This window comes from Lissotriton helveticus, chromosome 6, assembly GCF_964261635.1.
Source record: "Lissotriton helveticus chromosome 6, aLisHel1.1, whole genome shotgun sequence".
Classification (NCBI taxonomy): Eukaryota; Metazoa; Chordata; class Amphibia; order Caudata; family Salamandridae; genus Lissotriton; species Lissotriton helveticus.
This window is the reverse complement of record NC_136067.1, coordinates 258,529,941-258,553,016: the sequence shown is the minus strand read 5'-3', so window position 1 is coordinate 258,553,016 and position 23,076 is coordinate 258,529,941. Positions and strand designations below refer to the sequence as shown.

At 45.4% G+C, this 23,076-nt stretch overlaps 1 protein-coding gene across 2 annotated transcripts in view; it reads left to right on the top strand.

Moving 5' to 3' along the window:
* Nucleotides 1-22,634, top strand: part of UBXN2A (UBX domain protein 2A) — a 187,529-nt gene extending 164,895 nt beyond the window's left edge. The window contains exons 6-7 of one of the 2 annotated variants that reach the window (XM_078647711.1): nucleotides 15,535-15,699; nucleotides 16,843-22,634. In XM_078647711.1, the coding sequence (XP_078503837.1) occupies nucleotides 15,535-15,699; nucleotides 16,843-17,032 (355 nt within the window). In that variant the 3' untranslated portion in view covers nucleotides 17,033-22,634. The remainder of the gene's footprint in view (nucleotides 1-15,534; nucleotides 15,700-16,842) is intronic. The other variant, XM_078647712.1, reaches the window with a different exon arrangement.
* The last annotated feature ends 442 nt before the right edge of the window (nucleotides 22,635-23,076 follow it).

Here is a 23,076-nt window from a genome sequence, read left to right as displayed (position 1 = left end):
GACGGGGAGACACTACGAGCGTCGTGCCGGGCGCTGCTACACCCTACGGCGATTCCTCACTAACTACTGGGGCTGAATGAAGATCGCCATTACACATACGTCGGGAGACTGGAGAGCCCAGGTGTTGCGCGCGGGACCACTGAACCTAGTTAGAAGGTGGTTTGGCGTGCGATGCACAACTGCTCGCGGGGCGCTGTGACTGGTACATAGCAGAAGAGACCCCTGACCCCCTGCTATACACTTGGACTCCAGACACATAATCCATCCCAAGAGTCAAAACGGCGACATCAGCCAGGGTCACCAGATCCTCAGTCCAAGCTGCGAAACCGCCAACGCCGCTGCCAGGAACGATGGTGAAACCTGACAAACAGCAACAAAAGATATCCTTCGAAAGTAAAAAAAATGCCCAAACCCTCTGAGCAAATGGCGGAAAGCGATGGACCGGCAGACCCAGCGCCCGGCAGCAACATGGAAAAGATATTGCTATCTATCCAGACGAACCTGCAGGACATTAACGGCACGTTGGATAACTTGACATGCAGGATGGACAGCATGGCTGCTAAGCAGGAAAAACATGGCGAGAGGTTAGACACGGCCGAAACTCGCATTTCAGCTGTAGAGGATGAATCGCGCATAACAACCACCAAATGCGCCGGCATGGAACGCGTCCTGGAGGTGATAAAAGCGAAGGAGGAGGAGTTGGAAGCGCGTTCAAGGCGCAATAATGTGCGCATTACAGGCCTTCCAGAGACGACAAAAACCGGGCGAATGGAAGTATACGTAGAGAAGCTATGCAAGGACCTCTTCGGAGAAGAAGCGTTCTCGCAAATCTTTATTGTGGAACGTGCGCACAGGTCTCTTGCGCCTCATCCACCACCTGGAGCTTCGCCTAGGCCAATAGTAGCGAGAATACTGAATTTTAGCGACAGTGATACCATCTTGAGACTTGCACGCGAGAAAGAAACGGTCACCTACCAGGGAAATACTCTAGAATTTTACCCGGACCACACCGTAGCAGTACAGCAGGCGAGGAAGGAATTTGCATCCGTGAAGGCAAAACTTAGGGATCTTAACATCCATTATTCCATGCTGTACCCGGCCAGATTGCGTGTAACATGGGAAGGCAAGGCAGTGCTGTTGTCGTCTCCTAAAGCGGCACAGGAATTTGTAAAAACAAGTGTTGAAACAGAACAAAACTAATGCTCAAACTAACGGTACTGGTGAAGACCCCTAGAGAAATGCGGTAAGATATCACACGCTTGCTGTGGGATTGAGTGGTGTCATTGCGAGATACATTAACAGATGACACATGATGCCTACCACATCAGTATGCAAGACCATGTTCTGCAACGAACAATGTGTAGTTAATATGCCCACCAACTGAGCCTCCTATTACTTTGATTACGGAGAACCGATATGGCTTTAAGTAAGTGTACATGATGCTGACCCGCAACATGACCTGAATTCTCATTTACATTTACGGTCCCGACCAGAGGGTCATTGGCTCACTACTCCCAGACCTTCCAGAGAACACTTATTGTGAAGTACTGCACTCTGGGGGTGGGCCGACACACCCTACCCGTCCTGGTTATTGAGGAACGTAGACAAAGCCTTGTTTATGGAGGTTTGGGGACGCTAATCTGCGCAGGTTGTGGCATCCGTACTGTTACACACACCCTTAAAATTGCGACACTACAGGTGTAAAGGTTTACATGTAACTGCACGCTTTAGAATTCGTTGCCAGTTTGACATATGAGACAAGGCGCTTGTTGAAAACTGCCAGGGTGAGGACTTCCCTGAACTGCTGGTATCTTTCCGGTGTGAATGCCATGATTTGCGTGGGCACTGATGTTGATGCTCACAGACTTTATTCGAATTCTTGTTGGCGGTGGGTGGGGTAAGGGCAACCAGACAAACCAAGCGGGAATGAAAAGTTCGATAAGTGTCGTCCGCATCCATTATGTTGGGTGCTGAGTTGTGCCCCAAGAGGACCTCCACGAGGGTATCCCCCAAATAAGTTTTGTTATGATGGGAAGTGTCCTGGCATTCTCTAGTTTGAAGGGTATATCTCAAAAGGGAATATGGCTTTGGCAGGTTTGGGTTGCTGGAGTGGGTGGAGGGGGAGGGGTAGGGATGTTGTTCATGTTGAGAGACCAAGATATTTAAAAAATGTCAAGATCCTGAGTACTTTTTGGCAAGGGGCTAATCGGCCACAAGTGATCACACACATTACAGTGCGTTTGGACTCTGATCCTGTTTGTTATTTGCTCCTGGCATGTACTGTATGGCCTTCTCAATGACGCAGGAAAGTAGAAATACAGGCAGAGCACACTTAAATTTCCTAACGTGGAATATCAGAGGCTTTACACAACCAAAGAAAATAAGACAGGTGTTTGCCTCTTTAAACAGATGGGATATAGATGTGGCTGTACTGCAGGAGACACACATTGCGCCTAACACACATCAGCATATAGGCAAACGCTGGGCGGAATCGTCCTACACTGCTACGTACTCCTCTTATTCGAGATGTGTGATCACACTGATCCGGAAGGGAGTGAACTTGACGGTACATAGGGTGATACAGGACCCTAGTGGGAGATATGTTATAGTGTCCGGTGCATTACGTGGGCAACGAATAACGCTCCTTAACGTGTACGGTCCGAACGTGGATGCACCCGAATTTTTTCAATAAGTGTGGGGACATTTACAGACATTCACAAACACACACATCATATGTGGGGGAGACTGGAACGTGACTAGGGTGGATGGGGTGGATCGTTCCGTACACTCATCAGAACAGCACAAGCAGGCTAGGGAGAAATTAGATCATATGCTGACGGACCTGTCGTTAACAGATATATGGAGGCACAGACACGCTCACACACCGGGTTCCACTCACATTTCAGCGATCCACCATAGTTGGTCGCGCCTAGACTATTGGTTAGGTACAGATAGCATTACATTGTGGACATGGGATCTGAGCGTCCTACCGAGAACACTGTCAGATCATAACCCTGTATTGCTAAAACTCACGATACCGAACTACACACCACCCCCGTTTCACTGGAGGTTCAACTCCCGTGCTCTAACTGACACTGTTTACGCTGACACCATCAATACAGCGATTAAGGAATACTTTCAGATAAATGCACTAGTGGTCGAGGATCCAGGCCTACTGTGGGAGGCCTTTAAGGCCACGATAAGAGGCGTGTGCATAAGCACCACAATAGGCATATTGAAGGACATCAGACAGCAAATAAAGCGCTGCGAAACACGCATGAAGGAGCTGGAGTCCACTCAGGATGTTGCCCTACTGGGAGAACTACGTCAAATGCACACAGAACATCAAACATTTGTCGAAGATGAAATAAAATACCTAGATCGGAAACACACGGCCAGATCTTTCGGTGAGGGAGGTAGACCTGGCGGCGTACTTGCGAACAAAATTTGCGAGGGCAAGGGACACACGGCTATACTGCGCATCAAGTCAGGGGATGGTACACTACAGACACAGGCTACAGACATTCTGAATAGTTTTGTTGACACGTATGGGACACTATACAAATCACAGCCAATAAAGTCGGAGGAGGAGATCCTCAGATACCTGAATGATGTGGCAATAGGCTGGCTGTCGGATGGCCAGAGAGAATGGTTGGCACTGCCTATTACGGTGGAGGAGGCGACTGATGTGATCAAATCACTTCCAAACGGGAAGGCACCTGGCCCCGACGGGTACACAAATTAATTTTATAAACAATACGCGGATGTCCTTGCACCTTACATGGTGGAAATGTACGGTGCGTCTTTCGAACAGACGGAGTTACCCCCCACTCTCCGAGAGGCTGTGATAATCGCCCTTTTAAAACCCTCCAAAGACCCGGAAGTGTGCGACTCTTACAGACCGTTATCGCTTATCAACGCGGACTCCAAAATACTCGCGAAATTGTGGGCGGTTCGGCTGACTCCACTGATGACGAAACTGGTCCTCCCAGACCAGGCAGGTTTTATCCCTACAAGGGCAACATCCCACAACACCAGGTCACTGTTTGCCCTTTCGCACTATCTCCAGCCTTCCATGAAAGCAGCGGCAGTCATGCTCGATGCCGCCAAGGCTTTCGATTTAATTGAATGGAGTTATCCGATTACCATTTTGAACAGAATGGGTTTCCCCAAACGATTCGTACAATGGGTATCGTTGATATACACCAAACCGTGCGCCCGGGTTCGTGTGAATGGGTACGTATCCGACATCTTTAATATAGAGCGAGGCACGAGACAAGGATGCCCTCTATCGCCCTTGCTTTTCGGCTGGCACTCAAACCATTGGTCTGCCTGATAAGACAAAACTACAAATCACCGGCTCTGCTGTTCAATTCCAGTCCGCTTCATATCTCGCTATACGCAGATGACATGCTGCTATACGTTCGAGATCCTGACACGCACCTAAATAGTCTGCTCAGAGAGTACATCAAATTTGGAGGTCACTCGGGATTGGCCATAAACTGGTCCAAATCCTCCATTATCCCTCTAACGGATGCAACGACTCCCGTTGACATTGAGTATCCACTGGAATGGCAGCAAGATCCCATACGATATCTGGGTGTGATGTACCATAGAGACCCTGCGGTGGTGATAAGATCGAACTATGGAACAGCGATCTCCAAATTGGAAGACAAGGTACAACGTTGGATACAACTGCCATTGTCTTTGGCAGATCGCATAGCGATCGTAAAAATGAATGTGTTACCTAAACTGTTGTACCTTTTTAATAACATCCCTATCACAACCCCTGGAGAGGTCTTCCGCCGCATAAAGTCGCTTGTACTGAAGCTTATATGGGCAGGCAAAGAGGCTCGCGTAGATCTTCAAACACTGACTCTTCCATATATCCGTGGAGGCTTCGGGTGCCAGATTTTCTATTATATTATTTATGTGCTCAGGCGCAATACGCTGCTTATTGGTACCATGAAATACCATACCTCACCCATACTGCCATCGAAGAGGGAGATGCGGAGCCAGTCCCATTGACAGCAATCCTGTCTCATGTCAGGCAGCCCCTTCATGCCCAGGACATCAACACTATAGACACCACAGTCAAAGCCTGGAGGAAACTGGGACAACTGGCACATAAAACCCCGTTATATGCACCTGCAATGCCATTGCATCACCATCAAGCGTTGTCAGTAACAGGTGAAAAAGTGGGCATGTCACTACTGCAACGAGCAGGCATAGTTAGAATGGGGGACCTGTTCCATGAGGGCACATTCCTAGACATTGAGAACCTAACATATATCCGAAATAAGTCGCCCATGTTCCGCTTCACATATTACAGATTGAAACGCGCTCTGAAAAAACTCTATCCTACATTCCCCGACGAACCTGAAAGTCTGCACACGCTACAGATGATCATTACGACCCAAGATCTATCGCACTTAGTGTCAAGGCTATACACCACAGCGCAGGCTGAAATATCACACACCACTGACAAGGCTAAAGCAAGATGGGACATGGTATTAGTAGATCCATTGACAGATCAAGAATGGCAGCAAACGTGCGCATTAACACAAATACTCACTCCTAATGGCAACCTTAGAATTATAAGTTCATGCATCAAGCATACTACACGCCTGCACGTATGCTTAAATTTGGCCTACAGGACGAAGACAGGTGTAAGAGATGTGGTAGAGAAGGCGCAGATTTCATACACTTAGCCTGGTCTTGCCTTAAGGTGCAGGAATATTGGGCGGAAATCACCGATACGCTCTCTACTATGATAGAGGTAGAGGTAGAATGCACAATAAGATCATGCCTACTGGGAATCGTACCGCAACTCAAAGCCCCCAGGCGTAAATTTTGTGTGATATCCCTACTGTTGGCCAAACGGCAGATTGCGCAATGCTGGCACAGTAGGAAAGTACCACAGGCATCTAGATGGCTGAAGGACGTATCCAGCTGTAGAGATAAGTTATTAACATATGAGGAAGAGCTTCCAGCGAAATCTAGGCCCAAGGATATTTGGAGTTACTTCACGGACTACATGAGTGCACTGGAGACAAACACGCGTGAATGATTTGACTATGATTGATGCGATGTAAAGGCTGATGTTGGGAGGGTAATGTGCCATACTGCCCAGTCAGAAAATACAGGACAGGAATCGAAAGGTTTGCAATGTTAGAACAACTTAATTGTAATGGTCTATATCTTAGGTGTCTAAGTTATGGTTATTTGTTTATTGTTGTCATCTACAAAAGTATCATAAACTGTAAGACTTAATATAATGCGTTACGCCGCCGGACCTAGCGTTGTCGGCTGAAGGGCTGCGTAAATCCAACATCAATCAATTCTAAACCTCGCAGCCGGCCCCAGGGTTGTAGGCTCATGGCCATGTATGTTTATCAAAGGTCAATAAAGGTCTTACAAAAAAAAAAAAACACCTTGCACCCCTATCACCCTCGCCCCAGTGTCTCATCATCCCAGTCCCCCCACCATCCAAAGTCCCCATTGTGGGCTGGTTTAGTGTTCAACAGGCCTCAGCTTCAGGGAGGCTGACTGTCCGCATTATCATCATCACCTCGGTTAGTCGGGCCCGAGCTCTGATATTCGAGCCACTCCATCACCGCCTCCGGTTGATCAAAGAACCATGCTCGACCTTCTACTTCAACTCTGAGACGGGCCGGGAACATCATTAAGTATTTCAGGCCCCGTTCCCTTAAGTCTCGCTTCACCGCCATAAAGGATCTCCTCTGCTTTTGCACTCTTTGTGTGAAGATTGGGAACAGGGAGATAGTAGCATTTTCATACCTGAGCGGGGCGTTGGCTCTCGAGCGCTGGAGGATCACATCTGTGTGAAGTCTGGGAACAGGGAGATTAGTAGCATTTTCATACCTGAGCGGGGCGTTGGCTCTCGAGCTCTGGAGGATCACATCTCTGTCGCGGTAGTTGAGGACTCGGGCCAACATAGGCTGCGGGGGAGCGCCCGGTCTGGGACTGCCGCCCGGGACCCTGTGAGCCCGTTCTATCACGAAAACGTAGTGGGGCCCTTCGGTTTTAAGTGCATGAGGATGAGGTCTTCTACAAATAGGTCAGGGGCCTGCCCCTCTGACCTTTCGGCACATCCAAGATGCGGAGGTTGTTACGGCGGAGGCGGCCCTCGTAATCATCCAGTTTAAGGTCAACTGAGTTACGGGAGGTCTGCAACTCTCGGACTTCTTTTTGTAACTGCAAGACGTTCCCCACCAAGCTAGTAACAGTTAGTTCCACTTGCTTGACTTTCTCATTAAGTTTCCCCATATCGGCCCTAATAAGATTAATGTCTATGGTCATGGAATACTTTTTATGTTCCAGCGAGGTTTTCACCCCTGTGATGGTTTCCATCACCTCTTTCAGGGAAAGCTCTGGCTCCTCCTCACTCGGGTTCCCCTTCACCGTCTCCTCAGATAATCTTCCCCGCTGCGTCTCTTTAGTGACCGTATACCGATCAAGCTTATTAGCTTGGACTGCCTTTGAGTTCTTGGCACCAGGGCCTTTTCCGCGATCCATCCTACCGTCCACAGCAGGATTAACACCTTCAATGCTAAGGCAATTCCCGCTGGGTGCTGGACTTATGGATTTCCCATTGTTCATGACAAGGTCAGCTCGTGTTTAGCACAGCTCCAGTGTACTGCATGACGAGCTGACCTTGTCATGAGCATCCAAGTGGTTAAGCTAGTGGCAAACAGACAGGGTCGGCCTAGTAGCCTCCACGTGTGCAGTGCGCCAAGTACAGGGCCAACAACCCGGTCACGAACCCCGAAGGATTTCAGAGGGCCAGTGTCAGTGAGTCTGTCCTCAATGCGCCACACCGGCATGAGACATCACCAATACAGTGCTCTTTATTATTCCCCCATCCAACAAGGACCTCTCTCAACGCAATGCAAGTGGGTTCAGTCCCCCCTAGTAGTAAGCTGGTCGTCTCGGGGCTCACATCCAGTTCACCGTCTCCAGATAGTTACATGCCACAGCTTCCAGCCTGGCTGTTACCAGCGAGTCCAAGGCTAAAACAACCGTCCCTGGCAGCTTAGACAATCAAGCACAGGAGAGAGGAGGAGGGTGTGCTCCCACCAGACAGTTTAATCAAGCCAACGTTGCCGCCCTTTCGAGGCCCACCACTCCACTCCCTTTAAAGTGCACCAAAAGACACCAACGTAAGAAGGGAAGTCTCACCCTCTCACTTCTCAGTCATGCTGCACGGTTTCATCAGCCTCAGGTTAGGGTGTAAATTCTGGTCAAAGTTCTTTATTGTACCATAAGTCTGCGCCGATACTGGAGGGGGTGAGGTGGGGGGGGGGGGAAATCGGTGTCCCAAGTTGCACTTGCCTGACCTTCCCTGGCTCCCGGCCCGCACGCAGGAAATCGCGGCCGCCTCAACTCCTTTCCACCGTCCGTCCCCCTCCGCCACAGCCCCGATCTGGGCTACCGGTGCGACGGCGGGCAGCCGGCCGGAGAGGCCACAGTTCTGTTATCTCGGCAGGCCGGAAGTCGCACCAGCTGGGCCAGCGTGAGTTCTGTGGGCCCCGGCTTCGAGGCCCCGTCTAGGCCCGCATCCGCTGATTGCCGTAACTCCCCGATGGAAGGGTCTGTCAACACCGGAGCAGGCAAGCCGGGTTCTCAGTCCTTTCCGTTGCAAAGAAATGTGTGCTGGACTGACGGATGGGCAACCAGGATAGTTTTGGGGGCTTACGGGCGGCGGAGCTCACATTTTACGCGGCCCATCCTGATCGCGCTCGGCCATGCCCCCTCTTCCTCCTCTATTTATTTTGACCTGCTGCTGGTGGTTTTATGACTGGGCACTTTATCACTGCTGATCAGTGCTAAAGTGCATATGCTCTCTCTTGTAAACTTGGTAAGATTGGTCTACACCGGTTTGCTATATTTAATTTACCTGCGAGTCCCTTGTACAGTGGTATCCCATACATCCAGGGCCAGTAAATTAAATGCTACTCGTGGGCTTGCAGCGCTGATTCCGCCACCCACCTAAGTAGCCTTTCAAACCTGTCTCAGGCCTCTGCTACTGCAGGTCCTGCGCGCGGTTTGCTGTCGCTGTAACATGGCATATAAAGTGATTGCCACGTCTGCAACTCCCCTTTTACTACATATCAGTCTCCCCTAAGGTAGGCCCTAGCTAGCAGGGTGCGGTGTAGGTGAAAGGAAGGACATGTGCCTTAATTGTGTGGCATGCCCTGGTAGTGATAAACAGCCTATTTGGTTTCTCACTGCTATGAGGCTGCCCTCTCATAGGTTTGCATGGGGTATTCCCTGGTATGTGCTTCAGTGGTAATTCCTGACATGAGAGGGGTATCGCTACCATGTTTGGTATGTTTGGAATAGAAGTGATAAATCCTGCTTATTGGTTAAAGCAGATTTATTATTACTATTTTAGAAATGCCACTTTTAGAAGTGGGCATGTGTGTGCTATGTGTCTTTGTGCCCTGTCTGGATGTGTATTGACCACCTGGTTCTGACTGACAGCGGAGAGAGGATGTGATTAGACTCCAGCCAGGCTTTTGGAAGGGGTGTGCGGAGGGGGGTGGTGGAGTTTAGGTGCGTCCTGCCCTGCCTGGGTGACTCAGCGCTAGGCTGAATAGACCTTGGCTGTATGTAGAGTAGCGGGAGAAGTTGTCCCTTGCACCTGAATAGACCTGGTCTGCATTTGGAGTGGTGGGAGGAGTTGTACCTGAATAGGGCTGTGCTTGCCTTCTACAATGCTGGCTCCGTCCCCCTGTGGTGTGTCTGTGGCCAAGGTTTAGACTGTGAATGGGGGGTGTTGTGCACTTGTAGATGTATTTTAAGTGACCCCAGCACAAAGACATTTGGACTGTAAGTAAAGGGGCTGTGATCCAATGTAAAGGAGGGAAGACGCTGCTTGGACTGCACCTGGCCAGAGGACAGCCAGGAGGAACCGCCTTGGGACTTTACTCCTCTGGGCAGCTGACCTGCTGCCTTTTTAGCTAGAAGAACTGCAGCGCTGCCCTGGGAAACCCTTGTGCTGGCCTTCTACCCAGCACCGGGCTGGCGGACCCTTTTATCTTGGATAAATATAGCACCTGGTGAGTGCTGTTGTGGTTGGTCGAAGGTACTTGTGGAACACTACCAGTTATTCCCGGATGCTGAGACTAAGTGCATGAAGAGCGATTGTGTGTGCCGGCAGCGCTATCTGCCTGTGTGGTTCTGCGGGGTGTCCTGCTTCGAGCACCGATAGTGTGAGGAAAATAAAACTGCTGCACTGCCCCTCTCACTTCTGGGCAGAGTCCTGCTGTCTTCGCGGGAGCCTGAGAGTTCCCGAAAGTGTGCCAAAAAAGTAGCGTAGGGAGACTTACCTCTGTGCTTTCCTGGCCCGTCTGGCCCGATCAGAGTCCTCCCGTTGCCTGCCAGTAACTCACAGAGGTGAGTCGGGGAGCAAGAATGGCACCACGAGTTGGCGGGCCGCTCCCACTGTGAATTTCCCGTTAGGGAGACAGGGCTACCATGCTGGTGACAATGGCTGCTCCGCATGATCGTGGGGGGTTGCTAGTGACGATACCTACTTGGTGACACATACTCCTGGGCGACCTCGCAAAGGTGAGCCTGAGACTGGAGCCCGCATTCAGAAGGAATACTGTGGCTGCTTCACCGAGAGTGAAGCCGTGCCTGCCACTGCTTCTGTACAGCGTTGCAGGCGCTAGTGGTAATGTGCATACCTGTTAAATTGTGACTACATATACAATTTGTACATGCTGCTGGCCTTGTCGTAGGAGCGCAGGGGCCTCTCTTATTGTTGTCCTAACCAATGGGATGTGGACATCTGGAAAATGTATAGGTGTTGTGCCCTGATGTAAAGTTGCCTGGTGCAGGGATATTCACAGTAAAGTGATTTCCTAGTGTGTGCACTAAATATTGACTATAGTGCCCTGCTGATGTCTATGCATAATGATTTATACTACGTGTGACCAGGGATGTGGAATTCCTATAGCCCGACTCCCAGGACATATTGTTTGGGGTCAAGGGCAACAAGTTTTAATGTGCATTTTGTCCTTGGGACAAGTAGACCCAACCCCCTGCAGCACAAACCCTTTGGCTGCCAGTTTGCAGGAGCACATTAAGGGCCAGGGAAGGGCACAGCCTGAAGTCAAGTTATTATTTGTGTGCCTATGTTAATGCTGTTCAAACTTGTATTTATGGTTCATTAATTGAAAGCCTTTATTATTAGGGTAAGCGCCCTAAGTAAATGTAAGTTCTGACTGCGCTACTGACAGTGGTTACAGTATAAAAATGTGTACTCACTGCTTCAAAGTTTAGCAATATGAGCTATGCATAATGCTCCCAGATGCTCTCTGATTAGATGCAAATATTTGCAGAAGCTTGAGAGCAAGATTAATGACTCTTTGCTTTCAATATAAAATGTTCCTAAAAAAACTGAAAGTAGGAAACAAATACATTTTGCTAAACTACCGTGAAATTTCAGGTACCGTTTCTTTGCAGCATCATTTAGTAAAATGTGTTGATGCATGCTAGTATTTCGCAAAAATATTCATATTGGAAAATCAGTGTAACCAGTTTCAATAAGATTATGAGAAACAAAAATAAACAAGCATTGGCAAAGCCAGTAGGTCTGAAATTAGTGTCAGCTTTTTAATTTTGCCAATACGTGACTTGTTTTGGCATGGTTGTAAAGCCTTCTTGATGTGAGAGCTGCCGGGCCCTCACCATTATAACAAACATTGGCAAAAGCACAAAAAAATTTGTCTAAAAAAAGCACACACTGCAACATTAGTTACAGCCACTGAACTAAACTACTTTGTGTGAAAATATACTCCATGTGAAAGAGCTTAATGCCGTCACTCACAGTGAATCCAGCCGCTACAGAGAGGGGGAGAGAGAATTTTAATGAACACAAAAGGTTGTGAGTTAACGCCAGACCAAATTAGGGGCCCTATTATTAAAGAAAGTCTCAAAGTGCACCCGTGGTATATGTCCTTGCATGAAGTGCAGCTATATGGCTTTGTGAATTTACAAGAATTTATAGAATTAGGGCAAGAAATGTACTCCTGGAAAATATTTGTGAACTGCAGTTTATCATAAGCAAATATGCATGTGTAGATTTGCTCATGCGAAAACCCAAGTGTTTCCAAGGTCATTTTCCCATCAACCACTTTTTTCCCCCAACTCAGGAAGAAGGTTTACGTCTGCCATTGTCAGGAGTAAATTTCCAACATTTCTCAGTATTGGAAAATATTAGAGAAGAGTAGTTAGTTGAAAACCCTTAAAACATGCAAGTTAGTAGATTTGCACAGACTTAAAGGGCATTCCAACCCTGGAACCATTGCTTACCACTACCTTCAGTCCCAGTATGTAGATCTGTAGAAAAGTGTCAACATAAAGGGATTGCCAGCATTCAAGAACCACTATGGTATGAGCACTGGCATAATCAGAGAGGCTATATAAGCTCTTATATAATGAGACCGCTGCCATAATTTGTCGCCGAACCACATGGCACCAAAGGGACAAGTGGATTTTGTTAAAGGACAAGTAGATTTATGAAGCAACTTGCCCCATGGACAAGTAGATATTTTAATAATTTCCACACCCCTGTGTGACCCTACCAGTAGTTACTGGTCGCCCTCACTGTGATGTTTATGACAACTGCCCAATTGGCAAAGTGGTTTGTTATGTAATACCGGTGAAGTCATGACAAGTGCCTGATGGCGCAGTGATATGCGATTGTGATCTAATGTGTTTTATGGATAATAATCAATCAATCAATCAATCAAGACATTTATAGAGCGCACTACTCACCCGTAGGGTCTCAAGGCGCAAGGGGGGGGGGGGGGGGTGCCGTTACTGCTCGAACAGCCAGGTCTTGAGCTTCTTCCTGAAGGAGAGGTGGTCTTGGGTCAGGCGCAGGTCGGTCGGGAGGGAGTTCCAGGTCTTGGCGGCCAGGTAGGAGAAGGACCTTCCTTCTGTTGTCGCTCTTCGGATGCGGGGGACGGCGGCGAGGGCGTGGCTGGTTGATCTGAGGTGGCGCTTGGGAGCGTAGAAGTTGATTCGGTTGTTGAGGTAGCTCGGGCCTTGGTCGTGTAGGGCTTTGTGTGCGTGGGTGAGGAGACGGAAGGTGATTCTTTTGTTGACGGGGAGCCAGTGCAGGTCTCTCAGATGTCCGGAGATGTGGCTGTTTCGTGGGATGTCGAGGATGAGTCTGGCTGAGGCGTTCTGGATCCGCTGGAGTCTCTTCTGGAGCTTGGCGGTGGTTCCGGCGTAGAGGGCGTTGCCGTAGTCCAGTCGGCTGGTGACGAGGGCCTGGGTGACCGTCTTCCTGGTCTCGGTGGGGATCCACCAGAAGATCTTCCGTAGCATGCGCAGGATGTTGAAGCATGACGAGGAGACGGCGTTGACTTGTCTGGTCATGGAGAGGGAGGAGTCCAGGATGAAGCCCAGGTTGCGTGCGTGGTCCGTCGGTTTGGGTGCGGTGCCCAGGGCTGGGGGCCACCAGGAGTCGTCCCAGGCGGAGGGCGAGGAGCCCAGGATGAGGACCTCCGTCTTGTCTGAGTTCAGCTTCAGGCGGCTGGTCGTCATCCACTCGGCTACATCTTTCATCCCTTCGTGTAGGTTGGCTCTGGCGGCGGCGGGGTCGTTGGTCAGGGAGAGAATCAGCTGGGTGTCGTCGGCGTAGGAGATTATGTTGAGGTTGTGTTGGCGTGCGATGGCTGCGAGGGGGCTCATGTAGACGTTGAAGAGGGTGGGACTCAACGAGGATCCTTGAGGGACGCCGCAGATGACTTCGGTGGCCTCTGACTTGTACGGTGGTAGGTAATACGAAATAAATTTCTATATAACCTTTTGTGGAGTCTCTTTTGTGGTATGCCTAGTGTGTCACTTCTGTATGAGTGTGTAACGCATACTTTTTACGCATTGCCTATGGGATAAGCCTGACTGCCCTGCCAAGTTACCAAGGGGGTGATAAGGGGTTATCTTCAGTGTGTAACTCCCTTGCCCGGAATAGAGTGGTGGGTTCTGCTGGTTTAGGTGCATACCCTAGCCAACCAGAAATCTCATCTGTAACCATGTTCGATTCTGTAAACTATTTCTTTTTTGAATCTTTTACTCCCCAACTGAGTGTGTGAACGAGTTCAAGTTTAAACTGACGCGAGTGCACAGGGTTGGCAGCTATATCAGGGATTGGGCAGTCACTTGCCTTGGTGAGATGACACTACCATGAAGTATGATGGCGCCACCTACTGACGCACAGGAGCAATTGCTGGAGAAAATGAGGATCCAGTCTGACGCCAGGAAATTCGAGAGGAATCTGTGGGTAGAGAAAGTGTACACCAGAAATGGCATTACCAAAGGTAATTTACTTGTCCCTTAGTGAAATGGAGCTGCCCAAAACAGATTAAAGGATGAGTGATAGTGGAAAAGTCTATTAAACATTAGAAGCTCTACTGGCATTGAGAAATACTGGAGTTATGATAATAGTTTTACAAGCAAGATGTAAGGTTCTTCTGTACGTTTATTTCGTAAGGGTGAAAACACAGCTGACCTGACACAGCCAGGAGAAACACCAGCGAAAATAGCAATTAAAGAGGAAGGATGGCTGGGGGTTGGGAGGGGGCATCCTTCCCTACCCATTGGTCAAATACACACCACCAAACACTGAACCAATGTGGACATGCATACACACAGAAAGGGGGGCATCCTGCATACAGCACAGACATGGGTGCATGGTGGTGGCACTAACTTATTAGGTCTTAAGTACTTGTTTCTGTTGTTTGGAGGTAGGGTCCCTGCAAAGTTAATGAGAAAGAGCCTATTGCCTAAATCTATAAGTCACTATAAAGGTAACTTTAGTATTTAAGGGAGTTGTGAAGTCAATGCAAACTTAAGAAAATGTGTTACCAAATAAGAGAGTCGTTTAGGTTCAGAGACATTTGGGTTCATTTCCTTTACAATGTAGGTAGTGTCTGCTGAATTCTAATTCAGATACTTGAAATAAAAGCCAATAATTAGCAGCTCTTTTATGTAACACTAATTTACCTGAATCACAGAGTGCTCATAACGACTGATGCTATTGTAGTACCTCTAACAAATTAAAGGCTAAAAGGCTCTGATGTCCTTGCTGGGGTTCAAACTTGTCTTTTTCATGTCAAACAGTTCACTATTGTAGGCCAGTTCATTCAGTTAGCTATCCTGCTCTGAGCGGCATGTAGGTGCATACACACCTCTACGGTCGGTGTTCAGACCACTGAGCAGTATTACAAAGAAATAAAGAGTGTAGACATATAGGTCTGTCGTAACAAGTGAATATAGGTTCAAAAAGCCTTGCATCTATGTCATTCTGTCATAGTATTTTAATGTGTCTGATGGTCAACTTTTATGAAGGATTCTGTTTGAAAAAGGACTGGGTTCTTGTCTATCAGAAAATAGCAGATCATTTAAAAAAGCTAATTGTCCTTATATTCTATACGTTCATTTGGAATGGGGATCTTAACAAAACCGTACTGCTCTATCTTTTTTTTATTCTAGTGCTACACCAAGGGTTATTTCTGCTGGGGGGATTAATGATGATGAGACAGATGAAATTCACAGTCTTCCACCAGTGAACGTCAGTGATTCGGAACCTGCCACCTATGTTCAAATCTGGTTAGCTGATGGCAAGAGAGTTGTACAGAAGTTCAATACTTCTCATAGGTGAGTACATCTTATAATTCTGGCTTATTATCGGACAAAATGCAACACAGTTTTGCATATTGGAGCGTTGCGAAACTCCTTAAAAATATATTATGTGCAACATTTAATAACTCCTAATGTGTTTAGCAGTCTTAAAGTGAATTTATATAGTGACAACATATAGATCAGAAATTACATAATCTTGAAGAATGGATAGCCTTTATTGAAGCTTTAATTCTTCGAGAGGCAGAATGGTATTTGTACTCTCTAAAAGGGGATGCCTTAGTTCTTACCCATAGATAAAGTAACCTTATGTGCCACTTGAGTTTTTATTACAAGTTTTAATTTACAACAATAAGGTATTTCTGTATCACAAATGATATTTAAATGACTACAGCATAAGACAGGAAGTAGCTTCACTTATTAAGTTATTTAAATATCACTTAAACCATAGTACAGCAAATGGACTGAGGCTAGAGGGGAAAAGGGAAGAAAGAAACGGCAGAAAGAGCGCTGTGTTTCAAGAGCCTATTAACAAAGTGGTTATACTGTGCCATAGTGTAGTTTGAAGAGATTGCTGTTCCACCCCTTGTGCAAGTGAATAAGGGAAAGAGGCTAATCGTTCTAGGCTGGTATGGAGATCCAGACCCTTACTGCATAATAGGTAAACACCTTAGGCCTGCTCTTTTCCTTTTTTATTTCAAGGTTAGTTATAGTGATAATGCCTTGTGTGTTGGTGAGTCATTACTTACTCTGATCGCCATTCGTTTCACAGCTTTGAATGTGTGTATCTAGGGTCTTTGTTGGGAGGAACATACTCAAAAACTACACATCCAATTTTTTATTAAAATAAAGCATGTTCAAAAGACAATTTGATCACAATATTCTCAGTTGCTTGATTTGCATTATATACATTTTAAACACAAGTAATTATATTGAAGAGCAACATTTGGGATTTAAGAGCATAGAGGAAATATGCCATTAAGTATGCAATGCCGTTGGCAAGGAAGAGAGCGGATGGACGAAAGGTGCGTAAAAGGCCATTGTGTACGTAATATATGGCTGACTGTGGTAATGCCAGTAAGACTGGATTGCTATTTATTGCAGAAAAACAAAAATATGATTGCATTCACACCTCCTTTTATGTTTTTTGTTTTCCCTTAGGATAAGTCACATCAGAGATTTCATTGAGAAAGTTCAGGGAAGCCAAGGACATGTCCCTTTTACTCTTACAACATCTCCTCCTCTGCAAGAACCTTTGGATGAGACATTAACTCTGGAGGAAGCTCGGCTCCAAAATTCTGTTCTTGTTCAAAGACTGCAGAAAACAACCTCTGGTTCCTCGCAGTTTTAAAGGCTTTCTTTGGGGATAGGATATTTTAAAATTAATTTCTGCTGTCTACCATCATGGCAGCTGAAGGATTATTAGAGAACAATCTGTCTGCAAAAAGAATTTCAACTTGCCATGGAAACAATGCCAGTATTAACATTTTATTATGTGTAACATCCATTGCAACAGCAACGATTAACACTAGTGAACATCTGATTATTCAAACTGTGCATTTTCCACGAATCCTACACCCAGTAATTGGTAGCACGGTGCAAATCTGCACTGTTATTTTAAACCATCTTCAAAGATATTCACTGAAATTTCTGCTGACGTTGATCGTGGCATTAGGGGAATTAATTTGGTGCTATTTGTGTTTATACTGTGAAGCGCTCTGCAACAAGATCTCTCAGTGAAAATATTCTGTGGAGACAAATGCAAACCAAAGAATCAGAAAAATAAGAGTGCATAATGGGCAAACACGAGAGAACATCTTTATTCTTTGCCACCAGAAATCAGATTTGATCGTATTTACATTTCAAAGTGTGTCACTCAGTATTACGTGTCTCCCAGACGACTTCTAGCATAGACTATGCATCTTCCATGTTTGGCAAGAAAGGAGACTGATTTACCTAAGGCCCAGTCCCTGCACTCCTGAAGTAGCCAGCAGTAGGTAGCTTGGAAGCATTATCAGAGAATTGTTCAGATTTATTCCACATAACAATGTCTAGCCACCCCCAACACCCACGTGCATTACTGGGGGCTGAAGGAACAAATGGTTTACCTTACTAATATATATTTCTAGCTAAGCTACATGATCTATATCAGATACTGCATGGGCACAGGTCGATTTTCTAAATGCCTGAGCCTGCTCGATGGTGTGAATAAATCACACCCACCTGAAAAATACCGATTAGATTGAACATTTCTTAGATGCTGAAAGACTGAAAGATAATTTGATTTTTTTTTAAAGTGTCCCATATGAAAACAGTGTATGTGACAAAACAAGGGCAGAGCTCCTAAAGGAAGATCACATTTAGGCAATGATAAATATTGAGAAGTGTTTTTTGCTGATTGAATTTAGATAATCCTGCTGTGTTATTAGTCGGATCTACTCTATCCATTTTATTCACTGATAATTTAGTCACTTTTGAAATAGTTTCCTCATTTGTTGCAAGGTGTCATAACTAGGTCTATTAGATTGCCAAAGATAGTGAACTTTGCTAGTTCTTCTCCTATATGCCTAACGCAGAGCTCATTCACTGCTAGGATATGTCAAACAAACTTAGCATCATCATGTAGATTGCACCCTATGGGTGTTTGGTTTACAAGAATTCACATGGAAACTCCAAATTCAAAAGGCATATTAGCAGTGGCCAGAGCTGCTAACTCGGGAGCTAGGGATCCGGGTTTATGTCTCGGCATCGGCTCAACATCCTGTGATTCTGGAAAAATCACTTAGTCTCCCCGTGCTCTTGGACAGCGCCTGGGTACCCTCACGAGTAAAAAGCCGCACTATATAAATGAATTAATTAGCACAAACTAGTTTGATATATAGACTGGTACATTGTGTAACAGAAGTTGGAAATGGATCACTGAACCCTAGAGCATAAGGTTCCATCTGATGGGTACAATCAAGGAGTGAGTGGGAGTGTATGTTGACATATTACCTAGTCGAGCCGAAGTTAGTTTATACTTCAGTCACAGAAGGGAGGAAAGAATAATGCAAACAAACACACCTCAGTGCGAAGCATTTTGGATGCAACCGTTTCCAGCCTGCTGAGTGAAAACGTAATTTAATGAGCATAGGTTACAGAGGTTGGCTCTTCAGGTTAAGGGTAGATATGGTGCTGCCTGACGTGCAGTAAGATTTGACATAAGCTGTCCTACTACAGGTGCCCTACCAAAGGTGAGAATATGGGACTCACCATTGCTCACCCTAAAAGCTAGATTACTGCTAGATAGGACACTTTTGGTGCATTCCACTTTGATGAAAAAGTCTTAAATGCCATCATATTTGGTTGCTGCTATGTTATTCCCCGTATTCCTTGGATGTTGCTTTGACCATAAATGTTCCTGTCATTCAGAGAAGCTTATGTGAAGATAAGCGTCCAATTGTGTTCCATGATTAATAATGCGATCTGTGAGTCCATCTGTGTTGCATGACTGCAATCAGTAAGTCCATCCTGGTTGCTGGACAGGGGGAAACAGCTATGTTCTATCAGTGTAATTTTTCTGTTGGAGTAAGGAACAACTTCATCTTCTTGTTGATGGAGTTGTTTGCAGCGAATGGTGATCTCCAGGCAATGGAATTACTGTGGCGCAGGCGTGTCCAGAAAGTAGTCGGGCAATTGCATAAAACAAAGTCGGCTTTTTTTTTTTAATAAATACATTTTGGGCCATATTTACCAATATTTCGCGCAGCAAGCCACTATGCTGTGCTGCGTGAAAGGACAGGAATGTGCCATATTTAACATAATACAGGCGCATTCCTATCCTTTCATTGCACTGGAGCTCTTTTGGCTGCCGAGCGCCAACAGAGGCACCTTTTTGTACCATGGTGCAGGGGTGCCTGCCTTGTAAGCAGGATTTTTTTGTGTAAGAAGGGACACCTTCCTGCTCAAAAACAATCCTCTGAGGCATTTTGCTCTTTCTATGTGTGCTGCAGACTGCAACACACATAGATAGATGAAAAAACGAAGCAAAATAAAGATATTTGTACTCGTTATGCGTCACCTGGGGAGGCATAGCGTTTTGACGTATTTCCAGGTCTACCAGTAATGCTAAATCTGGGAATGCGCCAACATCCATGGGTGGATGCATGGGCACACCCACGTTCTACCCATGGAACGCCTCCCTTGGGCAGAGTAATGCAACGCAGAGTTTTTCACTGAGTTGGGTAACTCCAGATTTATTAAGCAATGTATGGCCACGGTAGATGGCCTTGCGTGACTTGATAAATCGTACATAGGTTTTGCTTCACCCTTGAACCTGCTTGGTGATGCACAACCATTGAGAAATATGTTCCTTTATCTGCAAAATTATCGCCTGGTTCTTGTAGAAAGTATTATGCAGTATACTGCACATAGATTTGTGATAATCACATGGTATCTTGAAACAAGACCAGTCTGCAAGTGGAAGTGGTGCCTACAAAAATGACACACTATTTGAATATGAATATAATGAACTAATGTATACCAGTTGATTCCAAACTCTGATCGCTCTGCACCACCACTAGAAGTGTCTCCAAATGCCCAAACCAAACTCCTAAACAGTAATAAAATGTGATGCAGTGCTTTAGTCAGTGAACCAGACTTTATCTTAACTCCAATCTTTCTCTGCACTGGTCTTCACAAGCACCAAACTTATTCGAACAATGGTTTGTGTTAATTCTGCAATAACACTGTAATAAGCAGATTTTTCATGTGGTTGAAATCTTGTCAATTAGTCCACAAGGGAAAATTCTGATCTGAAGATGTTTATTATTTGTAGTGTAAAAAATGTGCCTGAAGAATTAAATCTTGTTAGAAGAAAGAATCAAGCCATCAGAAATGTGGCAGTCTACAGTGGCAGGGCTATCCTTTACTGCTGCTTGACTAACGATCCTGCTGCTCATCATTGGACACAATTTACTCTTTTTCTGTTTCCAGGAGGACGTCCTAAACATTTGCACCCAATCATTGCGGCAGCACATTAGATGGATGTCTTAAGAGCTGATGGGTAAGGCCAGACAACGCAATTGTGCACTTGAAAATATAGCAGCCTTTTTCACCAATACTCCTTATGCATTTATTGATGATGTCTAAGGCGACTAGTGCTACTCACTCACCCTTAACTATGCACATTTTTATTAAACAGTTGAATGAGCAACCATTTTGTTTGCCAGTAGTGTTCCCTTTATTGGATAAACTTTATGCAAGCCTACTAATAGGTACGATTTTTTTTTTTAAACACATTTTATTCGTCTGCACACTCCAAAACATGCATAGCTCCGTAACCCGGAGTCTGCTGCACACAGCTTTGAACAATAATTACATCGTCAGACGTTTTCATGGAATATCAACACCTCCCCCTCACCAACCCCCCCCCCCAATGCGCTGCTGCCGTTCACTAAATAACAAAGAAAGGTCAATACATACAGTGAATACATGCCAATACCATCAGAGAACTACCCGAGTCCAATCAACGACCCCCAGCTGTTAAATTGACAGAAGGGCATCACTCTCAGGTGGGGGTTCCAAGTCCAGCCCCCTGTAGTCGGCCCACCTCTTCCATATCCTGATAATAGGTAAGATTTAATTTCAGTGGTGTTAGTAAAGACCAAAAAAGTCATTTTAAACATTTGAACAATATGTAGGAATTGAATTAGGTATGTATTTCACACAAAAACACTGCTCATACGTTTAGTACTACATCTTTTTTGCATCTTTGATTAGCCTTATAGCAATATACCTTGAACGATAACGCTGCTTATAAGAGAGTGGCTGCGCCTTTGTAGGTCCTCTGTAATGGTACAGATTGTCATTTTCAAATAATCTCACCGAGGTACTGACGCATAAGCATTTCAGGAGTGGATTTTGAATTTGGTGAGATAATCGGATCATCTGGAAAAACATGAGCTTTGCATAGTTTATTAAAATAAATTCAAAACATGCTATTTAGAATTTCTTTTCTGATGGCACTTTGGGGTTGGCTGCACCAGTGTCTCAAATGTAGTTTTTCCAGTTGACTTCTGAGTGATTCTTTTTGTAGGTGCATTTGAAACATGGAGAGTAACTGAATTAAATCAGGTTTTATGTAATTGAGGTGTATCTTTGGGAATGTAATAGATTTATGATAAATCATGGTTCAGTGTCCTAAATTTCGGTAGTACTTCAAATGTCATGAATGCAAGGCACATCCCCCCCATATATAAGCGATGTTTCTGAGTTTGTATCGTTAGTATGCTCAACTTAAATGGAAAGTGTTTCTTTGGGAAAAGGCTGAAAGTGTGTGTAAATCTGAGCTAAAATTGAAAACATGTTAATACCTAAACGAGGAGGACCATAATGCTGTTATGAAATATCATGCAAAAACACTGATCTAATTGGAAAACCTAAGCTTTGCAATATTTTGAAGGTATGATTTTGCACTGAATAATAGCTGCATGTAGCTGACTGCCATGTAATTCAACTGATGTAACTGAGTGCCAGTTTGGTAAAAAGAGGTTTTGGCATGGAGTGAAGGGTACTTATGAGTTTAGGTAGAGAGTGAATATAAGGTAGCACCGCTTGTCTCTACCTCACCCGATTATATTTAAGCAGTTGCCAGTGGTGAATGCATGGCCTTCAATTTCTTGAGAATATACGTAATCCTGTAAAAGCACTGTGATCTTGCAAACCACATATTTATGTTTTGTGACAATATTTGTACTACTCTAAGATGCCTTGTTTACTACCCTTTAAAGGTATGCTGTGCACAGACCAGCCTTGAAAGCATTAAATTAAACCTCAGGTCTTCTGTGTGGCAGTGTTACACAACCACACAGTCCATAATGCACGCTTTTTTATACAGATGTTCTGTTTTCTTTGATTGCATTTAAGCAATTTCTACGAACATATGATTGCCAATAAATATACTCTAATGCAAATACTACAGTATTCATAATTCATATTTGTTTGTTGTGATACCTACTAAATGTTTTCACTGAATAATTTTTAGATACTTTGAAAGTTCAGTATACTGATTGACATAAAAATCTCTACTGTGATTACTGCCAATTTGGTTGTGAACTGTTCGGTAGGACAAGCATAGCCCAGCTGCATATATCTAGCCTATCGATCATGCGACAAGCAATTGACCCATCAACATCAATCAGACTACAGGGTGGTTCTTTCGAATGGTAGAGACAGGTGGAACTCCATGGGCAAGACCTCCGAGTCAGGTAGCAGCCGTAATCGCCATACAAATTATGATTCTGCCTTTGTCTGTCTCTGACCCGCAACACTTGAGAGTTTGTGGCAGTATTCAGTATTAAAATAAAGTGGCTGCATATTCTGTTCTTTTAACTTAACACTAATCCGAGGCCCTTA